Source organism: Podarcis gaigeae (genome assembly GCF_964106915.1).
Source record: "Podarcis gaigeae genome assembly, chromosome: 15".
In the NCBI taxonomy this organism is placed as follows: domain Eukaryota; kingdom Metazoa; phylum Chordata; class Lepidosauria; order Squamata; family Lacertidae; genus Podarcis; species Podarcis gaigeae.
In genome coordinates, this window is record NC_139692.1 from 38562293 (window position 1) to 38584131 (window position 21839).

Genomic DNA, 21839 nt, shown 5'->3' on the forward strand with positions numbered 1-21839 from the left:
TGTGACTAGGATTCTATCCCTCAGTTACCTATTTATCGAACTGCTAGGTTGGCAGAAGCAGGGACCGAGCAACGGGAGCTCGCCCCGTCACAGGGATTCGAACCGCTGACCTTCTGATCAGCAAGTCCTAGGTTCTGTGGTTTAACCCACAGCGCCACCCGCGTCCCGCAAAAATGTGTACGTTAGGGGAAATTACATATTTTTTTAAAAAAAAAATGTGTCTAGGAAAAATTTGCACCTAAATGCTGGAGAATTTTCATGAGAATGTTCTTTTTTTAAAAAAAGCACACTGAGGTGGAAAGGTGGAGAACTGGATTTCAGGTTGGAAAAATGAGAATTTGGGAGAAATTGAAATGGGGAAAATCGCCCGTCCCTAGAACACCAGAAACTGTCTTATACCAAGTCAGACCATTTGTCCATCTAGCTTGGTATTGTCTACACTGACTGGCAGCAGCTCTCCAGGGTTTCAGGCAGCAGTCTTTCCCCAGCTCTGCTTGGAGATGCCATTGGGGAGCAAACCTGGGTCCTTCTGCATGCGCAGCTGGTGTCCTCCACCTGACAGTGGCAGGATTGCTTTCAATAACAGTAGCTCCTCTGCCCATCCCCACCTGTCCCTTCCCACGACTGATTCCCAACGGGACAGAATTCTTGAGCTTGAAACTTCTGAGAAACAGTGTGTTGTCCGAGGCCCTGAGGAACCCAGCAACCCTGGGCAAGCAGAATGGCCGTGATCTTCATCTGAGAAGAATTAATGAGGCATGTAGGATAGTAATGGGTGGAGGGATGGGCGGGGAGGGGGGGAGAAAACACCCAAGCCACTCTCTCACAATTCCCTCTGGACCTCCTGCCCGAGGAGCGATGGGTCTGGCGAGAAGGGGGCTGAGGGGCAGTGGTGGGGAATGGCAGTAAGGGAAGGAGAACAATATCGCCTCAATTAGCACAGTGTTTCCAAAAGTGTGGAGAGCAGCCAAGGCCCGGCTTACTGACTGTGACAGAACATTATTACAATCAAACGGGCATGGAATTTGCTCAAAGGCCAAGCTGAGGCGTTCCTTCACAGATGGCTGACTTCTTGCACCACAGAATCTCTGCCGACCCACCAGCTCAGGAGGTCGCTTGGTGCAGGGATCTTTAGAGTCTCAAAATCCTAGGTAGCTCAGGCCAGGGATTGTCAGGATCCTGCCCAACCCAAACCCAAGAGAGACCTCGATGTCAAAGACCAGTTGCTGGAAATTGCAAGTGAGGAGATTTACTGATTCACTCAGCTGCTGCTTGTGGGCTTCCCATGGTTGGCCACTGTGAGAACAGGATGCTGGGATTGGTGACACATTGGCCTGATCCAGCTGGCTCTTTTGTTGTTGATCAGTCTTTTAGTCGTGTCCGACTCTTCGTGACCCCATGGACCAGAGCACGCCAGGCACTCCTGTCTTCCACTGCCACCCGCAGTTTGGTCAGACTCATACTGGTAGCTTCGAGAACACTGTCCAACCATCTCGTCCTCTGTCGTCCCCTTCTCCTTGTGCCCTCCATCTTTCCCAACATCAGGGTCTTTTCCAGGGAGTCTTCTCTTCTCCTGAGGTGGCCAAAGTATTGGAGCCTCAGCTTCAGGGTCTATCCTTCCAGTGAGCACTCAGGGCTGATTTCCTTCAGAATGGAGAGGTTTGATCTTCTTGCAGTCCATGGGACTCTCAAGAGTCTCCTCCAGCACCATAGCCGGCTCTTTTAGGTTTATTTTATTTCAGGCACCCCCAAACTCGGCCCTCCAGATGTTTTGGGACTACAACTCCCATCATCCCTAACTAACAGGAGCAGTGGTCAGGGATGGTGGGAACTGTAGTCCCAAAACATCTGAAGGGCCGAGTTTGGGGGTGCCTGTTTTATTTGATGTATCGGATTGATATACCGCCCTTCATCGAAAGATCTCAGGCTGGTTCACAGAATAATAACACGAAACAAAAAGCACAAATAACAGAAGAAGCAAAACGATGACCCACAAACGCATTTAAAAGGCTGTAGAATATTAATCGGCCTGGTTGAAGAGGAACAATTTTGCCTGGCACCTCAAGATATAAAGGAAGTCACCACGGAAGCTACTGCAGAAAAGGGCCCTTCTCATGTTTCTCCCTCTGGGGCACTCTTGGAGGAGGCACACAAAGAAGGGCCTCTGATGATTATGATTGCAGAGTCTGGGTTGGTTTATATGGGGAGAGGCAGTCCTTGAGGTGTTGTGGTTCTTAAATAAGAGGCATGGGACCCTGTGGAGAACCCCAGGCAATCTCAAGTATCTGGTCACATTAACCTCTAGCTTGCGGCACCCTCCTCCTAGAATATCGTGAACCTGCCCCGAGCCCAGATTCCTCCTCTTTGCCCCTTACAGACTTCAAGAGTGCAATGAGGCTTCTCCATTTGTGGCACTGCCCCACCACCCTCGTCTGCCCTCAGCCAGCCCCCTCCTGCCTGCTCTTCTATGTACAACAGTCCAGGAGGGGCCTCTACGTGTCCGCTTCCTCCCCCCACTCTGTAGAACTTAGTATAGAATTGGTAGAGTTGGGACTGGGACTCCAAAAGTCATTTAGTCCAACCCCCTGCAATGCTGAAGTGGTCCATATTATGGGGAACGAACCTGCAGCCTTCATCTTTTCTGCTCTGTTGTTGTTTCTGCTCTGCTTTGGTCTTTCATATTTCGTGCAGTTCTCCACTCAGGGTTAAGGAGGGTTTAACATGCAGATGAAGGTGATCGTTGGTTGATGAAGGACTCTTGTGTGAGAGGCAGGGAAGGAAAGAGAAGAAAGGGATGCTCCCAGGTGAGAGCTGGGAGGGTTCCCCTTTCTCTGTGTGGGACAAGTGAAGGTGAAAGACGACCTTGTCTTCTTTTCCCTTCGACTTTCCCCTTCATTTTAGTTTAGTTTGTTTTTGTTTGTGGTAATATATTGTGAAAAGCCTTAATAAAAATATTACAAATTGGTATACGATCAGCACCACACTCTAACCCAGGCATAGGCAAACTCCGGCCCTCCAGATGTTTGGGACTACAACTCCCATCATCCCTGACCACTGGTCCTGTTAGCTAGGGATGATGGGAATTGTAGTCCCAGACATCTGGAGGGCCGGAGTTTGCCTGTGCCTGCTCTAACCACTGGTTCATAGGGTGATGTGGACCAAAGCAGAATTAGCTGGTCCTTCCTATCATGGGCTTTTTCTCTCCTTCCTGCACTTCCGCCCTAACAGTCCCAATGGGCACCAGTAGCCCCATGCAGAGGGGGTGCAGGCAGCCGGGTGCACTTGTCCCGGGCATCAGAGGGCAAAGTCAACTGGGGGACCCTGCTGGGGGGCTGCCAGAGTTACGCTGTCATGGCAAGAACAAGACTCCCACCCTGGGCCTCACCCAAGCTCTGCGTGGACCTGGGCACCAGCCATCACTGCAAGAGTGAAGGCACCAGTGGACCTTGTGGGAAGCCTTCTCCAAAGCAGCGTCCTCCAACTGTGGTCAGACTCCAGCTCCCATAAGCCCCAGCAAGCTTGAGCAATGGTCCAGGATGGTGGGAGTTGTTGTCCAGCAACATCTGAAGGCCCTTCAGATGTTTTTGGACTACAGTTCCCAGAATCCCCCACTCATTTGCCATGCTGGCCAGGGGCTGGTGGGAGTTGGAGTCTAACAAACTGTGTGGAGGGTCATGACTTCCCAACTGTTAGATAAGAGAATCGGCTGTGTACAATGACCCAGCAGATACGAGGAAGGGCTTCTAAAAACTCAGGCTGCTACCCTAAACACGCTTCCTAGAGGCAGGAAGACCCTCTGAACTCAGAAGGCACTTCCTTCTGAGTAAAGATGTTTTATGATTGCAGGGTCAGTGCATCTGTGAAGACAAATGCATACAGGCTTGGAGGTGTGGATGTGGCAGTGGTGGATCAGGGGAGGGGAAGAAACAATAGCTTTAAATACCTACATGGAATATTGTGTGTGTGTGTCTACTCTTAGGAGACAGAGGCAAAACTGTGCCTATCTCTTGAAACATGTAACTGAACACATCCTTAATCTTCCAGATCCATGACACAACCCTTAGAAAGGGTCTTTGTATAGAAGACATCCCTCCTTTTATCTGTAAGCCCATCAAAATGAACTTGATTGGATCGCCTACAGGTGCTTCCTCAACCCTGCAGGCTGAAGTGCTGAGGGGTCCCCAGTTTAGGGGGCAGGGGCCACACTTGGAAATCCAAGGAACTCTGTTGGGCACCACAAAATAGACAAAATTTCATAGAAGGGAAACTGTCAATTCTGTTAGACTACCCACAAAAGATCAGCTGAAACACTGTCACCACCCCAATAAAATCATACAATTTGAAGGGAGTCTGAGGACCAACTAGTCCAACCCCCCTGCAGTGCAGGAATATGTATTGATTATGTATTGAATTACGCTGTCATGGCAAGAACAAGACTCCCACCCTGGGCCTCACCCAAGCTCTGCGTGGACCTGGGCACCAGCCATCAGTGCAAGAGTGAAGGCACCAGTGGACCTTGTGGGAAGCCTTCTCCAAAGCAGTGTCCTCCAACTGTGGTCAGACTCCAGCTCCCATAAGCCCCAGCAAGCTTGAGCAATGGTCCAGGATGGTGGGACAGTGTTTCAGCTGATCTTTGTATTGAATATGTCCAACCCCCCTGCAGTGCAGGAATATATTGAGTGGATCTAAAAACAGAGGAAAAAAACCCATGTTATAAATAAGTTAGAAATTAGATCATTTTAACAACAAAATCTGTATGGAAAATCACTTTATAAAATTTTCTGCTCTCTGGCACCATCTGGTGTTGCATATGTATAGCGCATTCAAATCACTGTTTCCTTACTAATGTAGCTGAGTCCCTCATTTCCTTTCTAGATCAACGACTGGGTTCTCCCATATGGAGGAAATAGACAGAGGCACTCCATGCCCCTACTTTTGCTGGCAAAAGAACCATTGGAATGTCCTCAGGAACCCAGAAAAAAAATGCTGAGCAGGCTCATATCCTGCTCCAGAGGGTAGGACCTGAACCAATGGCTTCCAGTTACAAGGAAGGAGATTCCAACTAAACATCAGGAAGAAGTTGCTAATGGCTAGGGTTGCTGGACAGTTGAATGGACTACCTTGGAAGGTAATGGACTCTCCTTCCTTGGAGGTTTTTAAGCAGAGGTTGGATGACCATCCGTCATGGATGCTTCAGCTGAGATTCCTGCACTGCAGGGGGCTGGACTAGATGAGCCTTGGGATCCCCGCCAACTCTACAGTTCTAGAACTCCATCTTTTGTGATGGCCTGAGAGCCTCTTAAGAGTTCCCCCAGACGACTTGTTTATTGGCTATTCATCCTGATTTCCTCGCACAAAGCATACAGAGATGTTAGATTGTGCCTGATCTATATTGATGTGTGCCTTGCTCTTTTGCACGGAAGCAAAAATCATTCGGTTAGTATTCCCTTGGAGAAGGGTAGGGAATCTCAGGTCTGAGGGCTGAAGCTGGCTCTCCTGGCATCTCTTCTGGGTCCCTCAAGAAGAGGCTGGAGCCAGGCCACACCTCTCACTGGCTCTGCTTTGCTCGCTCCTCTAATGTGTCCTTCACATGTAATAATACCTATTCCTGGCCTGGACCGATAGGGTGGGTGTGTATATCTGTCTGACCACACCCACTTTTGCCATGCCTGGCCCTTGGAATGTGTCCCAAAAACAAATGTGGCCCTCAGACTGTATAATCTTCCCCCAAATCCCTGCCTGAGAGGCTTGGATTAACTACCCCAGTAAATACCCATCTATGTGAATCAGTCCTTGGCTGAGAGGTTAATACCTCAGTATTTGCAGACCCCAGACTGGTGCCGCACTGATCACACCCTCTCTCCCTTTAAGGAGGGAGACATGATGGCAATCATCAGTTTGCCTACCTTGATTAAAAGGGCCTTGTTCTTTCAAGGAAGGCTTTGATTTGATAATTGAATGAAAGAGAAACACTTCCGAAGTCTCCATTGTGCGATGCATCTTTTGTTCAGTTCTCCCTTCCCAGTCCGCTTAGCCAGAGAGGGGCGAATGACGTTTTAAACCCGACGTTTCAGGGCGCTGGGCCAAAGCTGCCTGTAGCCAGGCCAAATGCCCAGAGTGGTCAGATAGGGACGGCTCAAGACGCTTTGCGGTTGAAGAACAAGATGTTGCTGCACATTGCATATGTAGAAGCTGACTGGACTGACAAGCAAATATTGGACTGCGTACACCCTATACATTTAAAGCACAAAGAATCCTAAGAACTGTGGTTTACCTCCACAACAGCCCTGTTTAGGGAAGCTTTTAATATTTGATTAATTAATGTATTTTAATATTTTGCTGGAAGCCACCCAGCCAGATGGGTGGAGTATATATTTATTATTATTATTATTATTATTATTATTATTATTATTATTATTACCCTCCCCTGTACAGTGTTCCCCACCTGAGGCAGGCACCTCACTCCAGCTACTGCAGGGATGGTAAACATTCTCCACCCAAGGGCCACATTCTCTTCTGGGAAACCTTTTGGGGGCCACATTCCAGTGCTAAGTAGGGCCAGAGGCAAAAATGGGCAACAAATGTAAAATTTGCATTTGTAATGTAGCAGTGGTGTAGCGTGGGTTGTCAGCACCCGGGGCAAGGCAAGTAATTTGCGCCCCCTAACCCGTGCATTTTAGCACTCATGGGTTGTCAGCACCTGGGGCAAGGCAAGTAATTTGCGCCCCCTAACCCATGCATTTTAGCACTCGAGTCTCTTCCACTAGATTAGCGCGGCCCCCCCAGATGTTGCGCCCGGTGCGGCCGGCCCCCCCTACACCCCCCACGCTATGCCACTGTATGGTAGGCTTGTTTGTACAACCTCACTCACAACCACTCTCCCTCCATCTAATATCCTGTTGGGTCTTCCCTTGTTCCCCATCTGGTATTCCCCATCTCTTAGCCTAACCTCCCTCACAGGGTTGTTGTGAGGCTGAAATGGGAAGGCGAAGAACCATGCACACCCCTCTGAAATCCTTGGAAGATAAAAGTGGTATATAAGTGTACTAAATAAGTAAATATTCAGAGGTATACTGCTCATGCATCTGGAAGCAATTTCTAAACAGTATATATAAAATGCTGGGGATGTGGACCACGCAAAGAATAAGGTCATAACTATTCATGGAAATAGAAAGCTGTAAAATACCTGTTGAAATACATCAATATCCATAACACTTTAGAGTAGCAAAAATAAAACTTGATCGTTCCCTGATCCTAAGATCTCAGAGTATAAATGCTGACAGTGGGGCTGCAGACTAGAAGAAGATAGGAGGGAGAAGAAAGAGAAAGCCACAGATAACAGACAATGGGGAATGGGGGATGGAGCTGAGCTCCTGTTAATTGAAATTTTGTGACTAGTTTGCAAGATTTGGGGTTCTGCAGAACTCTTTGTTCTAGGAAATGCTATATAGACTCTGTATAATTTGACAGACTTCACCCCTGGAGGCATGCTCCACTGTCTCTCGAGAAAGACGAATGCCAACAACATTTGCCATATTTGTTGAGCTTCTTTTGGGAATTCACCCCAAAAAGGCAAAGAGGGATAACTCAAACACACACATACTGGTTCTGTTGGCAAAAACCCAGACATTTTGCCAACCCCGGGTGTATGACAACCTTACAGGCTGCATTCGATTCTATATAACTTGGAGTGAGCCCAACCATTTTTAAAAAAAATGCATTTCACTATTTCATGCCTATAAAAGAAAGATTTGGTCATATCTAATGCAAGAGTGGAGAACCTATGGCTCTCCAGGTGTTTCTGGATTCCAGCTCACATCATCTCTGACAATTGTTCATGCTTGCTGCTGGGGCTGATGGGAGTTGTAGTCCAACAACATCTGGAGAGCCACAGAGCCCCCACCCACCACCTGTCTACCCTGCTTTGGTTGGCACTCAGCAAGCACCACTGTCAGCCTGATCTCATTCATGTGCTAGATTTTGTTATTAGCAAATAATTTTCTAGTGCAATTACAAGAAAAGGAGTGGATCATCTATGTCTTAAAAGTAAAGGGACCCCTGACCATTAGGTCCAGTCGTGGCCAACTCTGGGGTTGCGGCGCTCATCTCACTTTATTGGCTGAGGGAGCCAGCGTACAGCTTCCGGGTCATGTGGCCAGCATGACTAAGCCGCTTCTGACGAGCCAGAGCAGCGCACGGAAACGCCGTTTACCTTCCTGCAAGAGCGGTACCTATTTATCTACTTGCACTTTGACGTGCTTTCAAACTGCCAGGTTGCCAGGAGCAGGGACTGAGCAACGGGAGCTCACCCCGTCATGGAGATTCGAACTGCCGACCTTCTGATTGGCAAGCCCTAGGCTCTGTGGTTTAACCCACAGCGCCACCCGCGTCCCTATCTATATCTTATGTATGGTTAAATAACGCCTCTTGTTCTTGGATGGAGGATAGAGAGGGGTGTGTAGAAACCAGTCTAGTGTACAAATGTAAAATTTACATTCTTAGTTCTGCCCACTTTTGACTTTAACCCCGCCCACTCCTGCCATGTGGCCCCCCAAGGTTGAGTAAAAGGGAATGCGGCCCTCGGCTTGAAGGTGGTTCTCCGTCCCTCATATGCCTGCTTCATGCAGAGGCTTTTTTCTATGCAGAAGTGACACCTGTGTGTACAGGTTTAGGGGTGAGATAACTTGCAGAATCCACTGGCATAAAAGTCTGGGGGGTTTTCTTCTTCTTCCCTTTGGTTTTGCGTTTTTTCACTCAAGGCTCTGCCAAAGTGCTTTTTAAAACAAAAACAAACCAAGACTCCTCCAGCTATATGGCAAAGGAGCCTCCTTTGAATTCAGGTATTGTTTTCCAGAAACAACCACACACACACACACACACACACTTGCCTCATTCCACCACAGCTTAAAATAACCACTGCCCACTCTGGAAGTTAAATTATTATTTTTTCCTGCTGCGAACACAGTCAGCTGGGGCACTTCCTTGTTGGAGCTATATTAAACAGTCTTCTTTTCTCTCTAGCCACCCTCTTTCAAATACACCTCTGGAGGAAAAACTGGAAAGTGTTTAAACAAAACCGCCTAGGATTCTTTGCTCAGCCTAAATGGCCTTGCAACCGGCCATGCCCTCAGTTAAGGTTTTTTTTAGTGGAGGCAGTTAAACAGACCTGGAAAGGAGCAGACACCTTTGTTGTGTGTGGCTGTTAAATTTCATTCAGCTTCTCAAGTAATTTGGTGGCATGCATATATATATATCTCCAAAATTAAAGGCATTTTGTATGGGACCTGTCCCATACAAACAAATAAGTAAGCAATCGACAGTGCAATCCTATACTGGTCTACTTGGAAGTAATTTCCACTGACTTCAGTGGGGCTTATGACCAGAATCTTCCATTCTGATATCCAGTCTCCTACTGCTGAAGACAGTTCCTAAATGTAGATTGGGAGTGGGGGGAAAGTTGGTTGCAAATCTGGTGGGGGTTCCGTGTACTGCTTCACTCTGCCTATCCGTGCAGTCCACGGCCACGTGCAAGGCTGAGTCTCCTATGCACATCGCCACAAGTTTAGTCGTTTTCTCCAGATCACCGGCTGAAATGATTAAAAAAACCGAATCGCACTTTCAAAAAGCCATGCGGACATAAGGACCATATCGCTTTTCTTTGACCTGTTCAAAGGCAGCAAATACATCGCCCGCTGACATTGGGTGTGTGTGAACTTTTAAGGCTGCCGTTCTATGCACGCTTAAGCTAAGAGTAAGTTCCATTGAACACAGTGGCACTTACTTCTGAGTAAACATGCATTGGCTTACTGAAGGAAAGAGAGGAGCACATGTCTGAGACTGACCACACTTCTACCAGGAAGTGAGTCCTTGGACACAAACAGCGGAGCTTACGCCACAATCAACATACAGCCCTGTTCTCTGCTTGTGTTTACTTAGAAGTAAGTCCCAGTGAACTCTGTGGGAATTACTTCTAAGTAAACACGAATCATTTCAGCGGGCTGGAAGCGCTTAACTTTAGCCGGACCCTGCCTGCCAAAGTGTTTAATCGTTTTGTTTTAACTGAAATTGATTGAGTTAAAATGAAAGTTTGCTCATTACAAATCACAAGCAGGGCCTTTTTGGTTGTTTAATTAAGAAATGTTTGTTGACACATGTACACATGCAAGGAAAGTTTACCTATTGCATTCTTGCAAAGTACAACTTATTTTTTTATGTGAAAATAATCATTCCTAATTTCAAGTCAACTTGTTCTCTCAAGGAAGTGGATCTGGGCTGCAAATAAAAACCAACAAATCTTCCAACGTGGAATTATTTCTAAATAAAATATTATCATATTTCATTTGAAGTATATATATTTTGACTAGTTCAATAATGCAATCTATTGTTTTCTATAGTTCAGATTTGGACCCAGATCTCGAATATAAAAATACACACATTTCAAACGTTGTTTTAAGTCTTGACAAATTTCTCTCTGATGAACCTCAGAAAATTGGAACTGGTAGCGAGTGGTCGGGGGCATAAGAAGGAGAAATAATAATAATTTGGGAAGTTCTTCTACCTTACGAAGTGACAGGTAATATTTGTCCTGTCAGGGTTTTCCCTACTAAACTTGAATCCAGAAAGAAATCGAAGGAGATAGAAAGAAATCTGGGGAGTTATAGCTATAAAAACGGAACGTGATATTGACCAAGCCACTATTTTAAGACAACTGTGAAACTGTGATCCCGCAGAGCCGGGATCTTTCCCCAATTTATTTTCTTTTTAAGCGAACGGGGTGGGGGGGAATGTTTCGATCCTGCACGCTTAGCTCAATTTTTGGAGTTTACAGGACGAGGCGAATCGATCTAATCTCCCCAGCGGTTTCCAGATTAGCTCCCCCCTCCCCACAAGAAGGAGAGACTCTCGGTCGCCCTTGATAGCTCACCTCACCCTCCCTCTCACTCTCTCCCTAAACAGGTTCAAAGTACAGTGAAGAAGAAGAAAAAAAGATTTGGCGATCTCTTAGACACCCTGGGTCTGAGCGCAGCCAATTCTAGACGTCGGACAGGGGAGAGAATCCTGGGGCGTCTCCCTCTCCCCCTCCCCTCCTGCCCAGTACCACCCCCCTTGCCCATCATTTGCATGCTGCAAGAATGCCCCCGCCTGCCCACTTCATTTGCATATCTTATATTGCCTAATGGAGATCATCAAATTGGAGTAGAGGCCGGCCGAGGCATCCTTCGAGGGTGATTCTCCAGTGATCCTCTCGGCAGAAACAGGTGTCAAGACTGGAGATTCGGGGGGTTACCATCCGAAAGGGAAGCAAAGCTGGATTTCTGAGGGTCGGGAGTTTTTTGGAGGGTCTCTTTCCTCACCCCTTCCCTAACCCTCCCCCCCTTTCCCTCCCTTTTCTCTCTCTCCTTCCCCCCTGGTTTAAAATGGTGTCCAAATTGAGCGCTCTGCAGCAAGAACTTCTCGAAGCGCTCCTCACCTCGGGGGTGACCAAAGAGGTCCTGATCCAAGCTCTGGAGGAGCTGATGCCCACCTCCGGCACCGCCAGCGGGAATAGCAACGCCGCCAGCAACGGCGCCTACGGGGTCAAACTGGAAAACTTGCAGCTCTCGCCCAGCAGCGGCGGAGGCCGCGGCGGCGGGCCCGACGTGGACAGCAAGCCGGTTTTCCACACGCTGACCAACGGGCACGGCAAGGACAAGCTGTCCGGGGACGAAGGCTCCGACGACGGGGATGACTTCGACACCCCGCAGATCCTCCGCGAGTTGCAGGCGCTCAACACCGAGGAGGCGGCCGAGCAAAGGGCCGAAGTGGAGAGGATGATCAGGTAAAAATGAGGCAGCGGGGACGGACCGCGGGGCGAGGATACCCGGGCTCAGGGCAAGCCGGGGGCGCAGCACCGCGCGGGGAACAGCCGAGTGGAAAGGGAGAGGATGGAACGTTTGGATCAAAAGGGGGGGGGGGGAATGGAACGTTCCGATGGAACGTCCAGATCAAAAAGGGAGCATGGAACGTTCGGATAAACGGAACGTTCGGTCGGAGGGAGCCTTCGAAGCCGGCGGGAGCCTTTGGCGCAAAAACTCTTTTTAAAAAAGAGCACGGAACGCTTAAAAAAAAATGGGGGTGGGGTCGTTTAAGAAGTTTCTATTTAAACTCTCCCTCCTCGCCCCCACAGTGCATCCCCATTTGTTTCAAGTCTCCTATTGAAACATGGATCGATTGGGGAACCCACCCACCTCAAAATTTTGCCCAACCACGTTGTTGTGATCCCCGTGGCCAGCATACATATGCCTCACCCGCGCGCAATTTGAGAAGGCTTGTCTGGACTCAGGACTGAGGTGTTCCCCTTATTCGGCCATCCCCTTTTAAATGCATGAAAACCGATTTCCATGCTCCCTAAAACATAAGCTGAAAAGCCTGCTTTCCTAGGACGCGGGCGGTTGGATCTTGTGCGTGTTTTACCCGGGAGTTAGTCCACTGTGTTGAGTGGGGTCTTCCTTTCCTAGAGAGCCTGTTTTAGGGGTGCAAGTCCCAAGAGAAATGAAAAACTCCCACCTTCCCAGAATCCCCTCACGTGAAACCCTTCCCTCTCAAGCCCAGCAAGCTAGTAAACAAATTGTCACGGTAAGCGGAGTATATACTATGTTTTTATTATTATTTTACAGAATTTGTAGATTGCTCAAAATCTAAAATAAAACCCCTCTAAACCACTTACCATGATTCCACCCGCCATTTCAACAGGTTAAGCGGGAGGAAAAGGAATATTTGGACTGGAACTTTTTAAAAATAGAAAAATCGAAATATTAGCCACGCTTAGGGGAGAGTAAGTCCCATAGAATGCAAGGAGATCAATTTCTGAGCGAAATTCGCCTAGGATTCCGCTGCAGGGTTTTTTTCTGAGAAGACGCAAAAGAGCCCAGCCGTTGTTCCGCTGCTACAGCTGTTCTTGTGGTTGTGCTTTTTGAAATCGACTCACTTAGAAGTTGAGTCTCCAGCTGCCCTCTGCCCCTCCCCTCAGACGCTTCTTTGCCCAAGGTGAAGGCCAAAAGGGAAGAAGGCCGAGACTTAAACCGCCTGAGGGAGGGGGATAATTTCAAGGGGGTGGTGGAATAACGTGGGAATTCTTCCTTTATTTCACATCATCTTGTTTAAATGGGCTTTTCTTCGTGTGAGCGTGCACCTGTGTGTACATAATTTGTATAATACCGTATACATAGAGTAGATATCACATCCGCAAGATACGTATGTATTATGTCGTGCCTTAATTAGGCATTGCACGCGTTCTATGGATGACGCACGTGTCATTCGTTGAAGGTCAAAAAATTGGTGGATTTTGACAGTCTCAGGTGAATTTCGGGACGGTCGGAAACTAGGCAGGCAACTCCTTGTGATTCAGACACAAATCGCTGGCGATTAGCTTTGCTTAACCTCGGCGTATTATACCCGTGCATGTAATAGATTTTTCATTTATTCGCAAGGACTGCCTGGAAATGGCAACATCGACGCAATGTCGAGAAGTGGCCAAGTTTTGTGGGATTTGCTGACATTCTCTAATTTAAATTGATGAATATACAATATTTTCATGAAGCACACACACTGTGGGGAATTTTCAGCACCTATATATTTGTACATGAATATCGACAAGCGGCCAACTTTTCCGAAGTCGCTCTTATACAACGTTGACTGACTCATATTGTTGAATATATATATTTGTGTGTGTGTGTGTGTGTGTGTTTGTAGATATATACTCCTCAGGTGCTTTTTCTAAAAAAAGACAAATCATAAGCATGATAACCCATAATAAATAATAATCTGCCATCATCTAGTCAAGAAGCCATCCATCATAATCAATAATAATAGCGATATAAAGTCCATAAAGAGAAGTGGGAGTTTGTTGTTAAGGGGTATATAACAACAACAACAACAACAACTAGTAGTAGTAGTAGTAGGAGAAATATATTTGTGGGTAGGCCCTAGAGAGAGAAGTGTGAGTTTGATTAAAAGGGAATCTAATAATAATTAACTCCGAGTAAACCCTTTCACTTCCTAGTAAGATTTCCCTCCCTCCTTTCTCTGCAAAAACTTTTCTTTTGTCAAATAAGCACCTCGTTTGCTTCCATCCCCTTCTCCAGTCCAAGTTCCTCTTCTTTTCCCTTCGATTTGTTAGCTAAAGATCTTATAAATATGTGTGTATCTCTCAACTGAAAGTCAGCTGAACGGCTTTGACAAGTTGGTTACTAATTATCCCGCGTAGTTTACGATTTTTTTTTCCTTTAGCAAAATATCAACTAAATAAACTCTGCTATTTATTAACCCCACGCCTCAATTTAAAGAGAAGCTGGGGATTTCTTCCCGGTTTAGCTCAACTCTCCTCAGCGGCCTAGAAGCCAACAGCCAACAGCTCAAAAATGGCTTTCAGTCTAAAGGTAACTTTTTAAAAATAATAATAATACTTTTTTCTTGATTTATTCTGATGGAATGTAATTGACTAGGGTTAGGTTAGGAGAGCCAAGCATAAATATATTTCCTATTATTCCCATCCTGCTTTTTTTTTTTTTTTAAAAAAAGCTATTTAAATGGGAAAATATGAGGTGTTTTGTTTTTTTAAAAGGATCCAGGAAATTCAGTAGTTTATTGAACAATTTGTTTCGTCTAATTCAATTTCGTTGAAGTGTGTTCAGTGGGATATGCTTAATGTTTTGAGGATCGCAGCCTGAATTATTAAGGTACTTTTTGGCACCCGATCCAACGTATAATTTACTCGGAAGCAAGTTCCAGGGAGTTCAGTCGCGCTTGCTCCAATTTTAACTGGGCAACATAGGATTTAGTGAACGGGACTTTTCCGAACAAAGGGGGTTAGGAACGGGGGCTGTGTGGGCTGCAATCTACTATTGTCCGTTTACTTTGGAAGCAACTCAACAGAAACTGTGGCTTACTTCAGAGTAAACCTACCAGAACAAGGCCACACTTTTGGATCCCATGGGTTGGCTGGGGAAGTTCATCCCGGAGACCACGTTTCTTCTTTTGTGACCGGATCTTAACCAAGTTTCCTTCGTTTACTTCCAAAGGCGCTTACTTTTGAGTAAGCGTTTTTTAACAGCCTATATAAGAGGCAGATCCTGCGGGCGCCTTTGTCCACAAATCAACCCCAGTGACTTCAAGGAGGTTTACTTTCCGGTAAATACCCAACTGCTTGGTTTAAACTGGTAGGCATATCGCCCCAAAGAAACACTCCGGTCCCATAGCAAACGTCCCTTGATTTCCAGTGCTATTTACGTACGGGTAATAAATGTCACGAGGGGTGGATTTGGGGAACGGACAACCTCCTTCCCCCCACAAAAAACCCCCTAACCCCCTTAGATTTTCAGGCCAGTATGTCAATCCAATTGCCTTGGACAAACTCTGGAATTAAAAAAAAGGCTTGAAACCACTATGCCTAATTTTAACAGCTCCGAGAGAGGAGGGACCCGAAGCCCCTTCCCCACCACCGGTCCGTTTACACGCCATATAATAAAACCGGCGCATTTGTATACGTGCTGCCGGAGCATTTGGAAATTCGCAGTACGGTGCTCTTTCAACACGTCTGTCCGCAGAAAGAAACAACACCCCCCCCCCCCTATCTAGGATTGCGGCCTAAACGTTGTAGAGGCTGCAATCTTATCCACGGCTCCTCGATTAGAAAGGAAGAGGAAGCGAGGCCCGGTTTGAATTCAGCGGGGCTGACTCACGAGTAAACACGCACAAGATCAGGCCGCGCCCTTCTGGGAGAGGGAGAGAGACCCTTGGCACCTCTTGTAGGCTAAAGGGACTTGGCAAGGCGTTTTGTGGATCCTAATCTGGTCAGTTTCCCATTGATCTGAATGATCTCCATTCGCAAGAGGTCCAGGCCTCTCTCGATCCACGCTCGGGCCGGTTCGTAACAGTCCGATCCAATGAATGCGTATTTACTTAGAAGCGAAGCCCGTTGAGTTCAATGAGTTGGGCTCTCAGGGAAGTGTGGGCATAGGATTCCCAGGGCGAACTTACTCAGAAGTAAATTCAGTGGGGATTGCAGCCCAGGAGAATTCCACGGGAAAGACCCCCAGCAGCAAGCAGAATCATTTCTTCAGTGATTGCATTTTAACTCTGTTCCACGAGGCAGGAACCAGTTTGGAGTGCCTATGCACAGCATAGAAAACATGCAGAGAGGACCAAACCCATTTTTATCGAGGGCTTTCATCCAAATTCCCAAGTTTTCATATTATTTTATTTTGGCAGATATTGTTGCAAATATTCAGTCAACCAAAATGATGGTTTTGGTGTGTGTGTTGGTGTGTTTTGGTGTATTATCAGATGTTAGGATGTATGGCAAAATGGAACCTCCCAAGTCTGGAGCAGTCTACCTCTGGGCCACAGCTGCTTGCTACTGATAGGAGGGGAAGTTCATATCTTGCCAAGGGTTCTGAAACTCATGTCTTTCAAGGGGAGGCTGCCCAGCTTGTCAGGAACCAAGAATGATGGACACTTCCCCCTGATGCGTACAATGAAGCAGTTCTTACGTTTAAATAAATCTGACCCAAATCTGATGGTGTGGAAGATACTGGAGAACATAAACTTCCAGCACGTGGGGACTGGCTGTTATTAATTTATTTCTATAAATCATCAACAGAAAGATACACAAGAGCTTGCGATTAAAAAAAGAGAGAGAGGGAAGGAGGGTTATTCATTGGCAAAGTTGTAAATCAAATCCTGGTTTTGTGTATGTACCCACATGTGTCTCTGTGTAGGGACACAGAGGGAGATGTTGGTTGGTTAAGAAGTGAAGAGCGAAAGCCTACACAGAGATTTCCCCCCGCCGCCACGTCTTTCAAAGCACACTCTTAAATAAATAAGCACAAGCATGGTAGCTGTGCTCTTGCAGGAAGGCTCCTCAAATATTGCCTTGGCCTGGCCAGCTCTAGTCAATTCGCTCCAAGGCATGTCATTCCAGTTGGCACCCAGTCTTACCTGGAACAGGGACGCGGGTGGCACTGTGGGTTAAACCAGGACTTGCCGATCAGAAGGTTGGTGGTTTGAATCCCAGCGACGGGGTGAGCTCCCATTGCTCAGTCCCTGCTCCTGCCAACCTAGCAGTTCGAAAGCACATCAAATTGCAAGTAGATAAATAGGTACCACTCTGGTGGGAAGGTAAACAGCGTTTCCATGCGCTGCTCTGGTTCGCCAGAAGCGGCTTAGTCATGCTGGCCACATGACCCGGAAGCTGTACACCGGCTCCCTCGGCCAATAAAGCGAGATGAGCACTGCAACCCCAGAGTCGGCCACGACTGGACCTAATGGTCAGGTGTCCCTTTACCTTTACCTTACCTGGAACACAGCAACCAGCCTTATACTAAGTCAAACCAATGGTTCCTCTAGACCAGTGTTGTCTACACTGACTCTCCATGGTTTCAGGCAGGGGTCTCTTCCAGCCCTGCCTGGAGATATGCTGCAAATTGAACGTGGGGAGTTCTGCATGCAAGGCAGATGTTGTACCCTTGAGCTAGGTCCTTTCCTTTGATATGGTGGTGCTGGATTCACATTTGTGGCTGGTTGAAAGGGGCACCCAATCCTTAGAATCATAGAACGGTAGAGCTGGAAGGGACCAGGCAGGTCATCTAGTCCAACCCTCTGCAATGCAGGAATCTTTTGCTCAATGTGGGGCTCAAATCCATGACGCTGAGATTAATAGAGTCTCATGCTTGGGCGGGGAGTGGAGGTGAAAACGGAACTGCGAAATCAAAGGACGCTAATAGGGGAGCTGCTACAAAAAACCAATTTCCTGTAAGCCTGCTAGATGCCATTGGACTTCGAATCCCATCAGCCCCAGACAGCATAGCCAGAGGTTGGGGATGATGGGAGCTGTGGTTCAGCAACATCTGGTGGCTACAGGTTCCCCATCTCTGCCCTTGGGACATATGGCTAGTTCCTGCTGCGAAGAAAGGCTGGACTAGCTTGTACGCAGTCGAAATAAATTTAAAAATTAAAAAATTGTCCAGTAGCACCTTCGAGACCAGTTGGTCTCTTAAGGTGCTACTAGACAATTTTTTTATTTATTTCGACTTATATTATTTATTGCTTCTGGGCTCTTGTAAGACTAACACCCCCACTTCAGCCATAAGTGCAACCCCCCTCAAAAAGTGAGGAGATCAGCTCCCTCTTGATGGCAGGACAAGGTAGGATGGTAGGGTCATGTGATGCTAAAATTTGGCGCACCCTCCCCCCCACTGTTCTACACTGCAATCAACCAGTCACGCTTCCCTAAAACTGCCTCTGGTTGGGTTGTGAGTGTTAGAACGTGCTAATGTTTATTAATTTGAATGAAGTGTTTTGAAAACCACTTTGTGACTAAGGTGGAAAGGTGCAGGGATCCTACCCCTCAATATTGGCCTCCCATCCAAGTACTAACCAGGCTTGACCCTGCTTAGCTTCTGAGATCAGATGAGATCAGGTGTGTTCAGGGTAGTATGGCTGTAGACCACCTTAATATTGGTACGGTTCCTGCACTATTAATACTGGTTTAGAAGAGGGATTTCAGCAGTTGTGGCTTGTCATGTGAAGTGCTGCCTTTTCTATCTTTCACATGTTCGCAAACGGAGTCTGAATCCTGGCAAGACGGAGGGTCCGTGGGTGAATAGATCCCAGGTCCTGCTCTGGACGGGATCACAGTACCCTTGAAGGAGCAGCAGTTTGGGGGTGCTCTGAAATCCAGCTCTGTCACTGAAGGTGCAGCTGTCCTCAGTGGCTAGGAGTTTTTGTTGGTGAGACAGCTATGGCCATTCCTGGCTTGGGATATCTTGACCACAGTTGTCCGTGCATTGGTAACCTCACGGTTGGAAATACCGCAATGCACTCTACATGGGGCTACCCTTGGGACTGATCTGGAGGCTGCAGTTGGTGCAGAATGCAGTGGCAAGGTTGCTTGTTGGAGGCAAGCTATTGCCAGCATATAACAACTTGCTTTCAGGATTTGCAGGCTGGCTGCCGATTTGCTATCGAACCAAGTTCAGGATGTCAATGCTAAGGTTACCTGAGAGATTGCCTTATTCCTTATACACCTGGCAGATCGCTGCAAACTTTGGAGACCGTCTTTCATGCAAGGTTTAAAATTTACAGAAGTTCCCTCCCTCCATGGTAATGCGGAGCAGCAGGGCTTTTAGTGTGGCTTCCCCTGCCCTGTGGAATAGCTTTTTCCTGTTGAGACCCAAAAGGCACCCACAATCTGCACTTTCCAGAAGACTTACTTGTTCCAGTGGGTAAATAGACAAATGGATCTTTACCATTAGTTTTCATTTGTAACAGTTTTATTCTTGTTTTATATGTATTTATTGTTGTTGGCTTTTAAACAATTTTAAATTATTTATGTGTAAATCACCTGGAGATGGTGGTTTAGAAGGTGATTAATAAATTAATTGAATAATAATAATAATGGTGAATACCTAGCTCATAGGTGACCAACCTCTGCTGGATGACTTAATTAACATCGGACGTTGCCTTATACTGAGTTAGATCTTTGCACTGTCTAGCTCAGTATTGTCTACACTGACTGGCAGCAGCTGTCCAGGACATCTGGCAGGAAAGCTCTCCCAACCCTATCTGAAGATGTTAGGGGTCATCTAACTTTCTGCCTGCAAAGCAGATGCTCTTACCACTGAGATGCAGCCTTCCCCAGCAAGGCATAGCCTGCTCACCCCTCTAGGTACAGTAATTGGATCCATCCCTGGACAGTTCCTAGCATATGTAAGTTTATTCTAATTTGAAGTTGCGGATTTTATTCCCTTGAAAAGCATTGCATTGGAAAGGGGGATGTGGTGTGTGTTAGCAAAATCCCTTCTGTGTGGTTACCACTGGCACTGTCTATTTGCACTCGCAATGTTGCAGACGTCACACAAGGAGCACAGGTGTGCAATAAAAGTGCAACGCCTGACCTGTGCTGAACACATTGCTTGAAGAACTAGTCCCAGCAGTTTGTCAAAACCTTTTAAAGTTAAATTTTGTGCTAACTGCTGTCGGATTTATTTTAATGCTGTTACTGTATTTTTAATGAACAGTATTTGAACAGTAACAGTAATGAACAGTATTTTATTTGTAAATCGCCTTGCAATCTTTTCATATTAGGCAGTACTATTTTTAATGCATATTCATATTTCTAAGAGAGAGAAGAAATGAAAAATATCTGATTTGGCCTCAATTGAGAGTTCAAGGGAGTTGGATAATGGATAACCAAGACAGTACCCAAAACACTCAATCAAAGCTACACTAAACTTTCCCTTAAAAACCTCTAAGGAAGGAGATTCCCTAATTTTCCTCAGCTGGCTGTTAATTGCCAAACTGCTCATCTAGATCCATGGTTTTCCTTAATATTTAACACCAGCCTTTCCTTGTACGCTTGGGCGTATCTTCATTCCCTGCTAGGGAGGTCTGAAAATGCTAAACATACATTGTAAACAACTTGACTCACCCACAGCCAAACAGGGGTTATCTTCAATCTGTGACACAGAGGTAAAAACGCTCAGGTTTATAATAACCCATAATCTAGGATGCCCCTCATTTGAACTCCACTGAACAAGGTATGGAGCTTGTGGCTGCTGAGAAGAAAAATATGAAAACAGGTGTTCTGTTTTGTTTTACAATTCCCATTCCAGGATAATGGGGATTCTGTTGCTACCATTGTTAGTTACGGCACCTGCGTGTGTAGAAACGAATCTCCTAGCACAAAGGTAAAATGTACATTTGTTCTTCTGTGTGCTTTTGCCATGCCCACCACATGCATATGGCCCCTGGGAAGTTGCTCAGTAGGGAATGTGGCCCTCAGGCTAAAGAAAGATTCTGCTGCCCTGCTATACATGCCAGTGTGGTGTAGTGGTTAAGAGTGGTGGACTCATAATCTGGTAAACTGGGTTCGATTCCCGCTCCTCCACATGCAGCTGCTGGGTGATCTTGGGCCAGTCACACTTCTCTGAAGTCTCTCAGCCCCACTCACCTCACAGAGTGTTTTGGGGGAGGAAGGGAAAGGAGATTGAAACTCCTTCAGGTAGTGATAAAGCAGGATATCAAATCCAAACTCCTCTTCTTCTTCTTCTTACCTGGGACTGAGTCCCACTGAACTAAATGAGACTTACATTTGAGGAGACGTGCATAGGATTGCGTGCTGCACAGCTACAAACCTTTGTATGCGTTTAACCTGCGAGTAAGTTCCATTCAGTTTCATGGCATTTTCCTTCTGATTTTGACATCTGTACTGTAATCGGTCTTTGCTTTACGCAAACTAGAGCAGCTGTCTCTGTCCTTATCCGAGTTGCTATACCTTGTATTTTCCTTAGCCATTTAGAATTTGCTTGTCCTAAATGGATTCTCATTCCCCAACGCCACCCATTATTTTTAGTGATCTTGGTCTGCCGAAGGACCAGAGAGTAGTTTGTAGAAAAGAAGGGAAAGAACAGAATATAATTGTTGAGATGATATTTTCTAAATTGCTTTGGGAAGTAGTAGATTAGTGGCTTTTAGAGCTGCTTGTACTTTCCAAAATAATATTCCAATCCTTCCTTCCTTCTTGAGTAAATTATATATTGAGAATCAGGATGAAAGGAGTAAGAAAGCACATGTGGTGTTGTTTGTGTTTACGGTTTTATAATACAAATGGTATTTGGTTCATCTCTGAATTACAGCTCCATTTCCCTGTACAGGAGAGCTTTCCAAAATGTGTGTCGTGACACTTTAGTGTGTCAGCTGCAGTGTGTAGGTGTGTTGTGCCATATGTGTCTATATCTCTTATAAGGGGTTAGTTGAACCTCCGGTTTGCTAGTAAAACTGAATTACTGTGTCGCGAAATT

The 21839-nt window shown here is 46.4% G+C and overlaps 1 protein-coding gene across 4 annotated transcripts in view; it reads left to right on the top strand.

The window, feature by feature from the left end:
• Window positions 1-10781: 10781 nt before the first annotated feature.
• HNF1B (HNF1 homeobox B) overlaps window positions 10782-21839 on the top strand; it is a 59332-nt gene continuing 48274 nt past the window's right edge. Inside the window, exon 1 of one of the 4 annotated variants that reach the window (XM_083714570.1) lies at window positions 10782-11818. In XM_083714570.1, the coding sequence (XP_083570696.1) occupies window positions 11418-11818 (401 nt within the window). In that variant the 5' untranslated portion in view covers window positions 10782-11417. The remainder of the gene's footprint in view (window positions 11819-21839) is intronic. The other 3 variants (XM_083714568.1, XM_083714569.1, XM_083714567.1) reach the window with 3 other exon arrangements.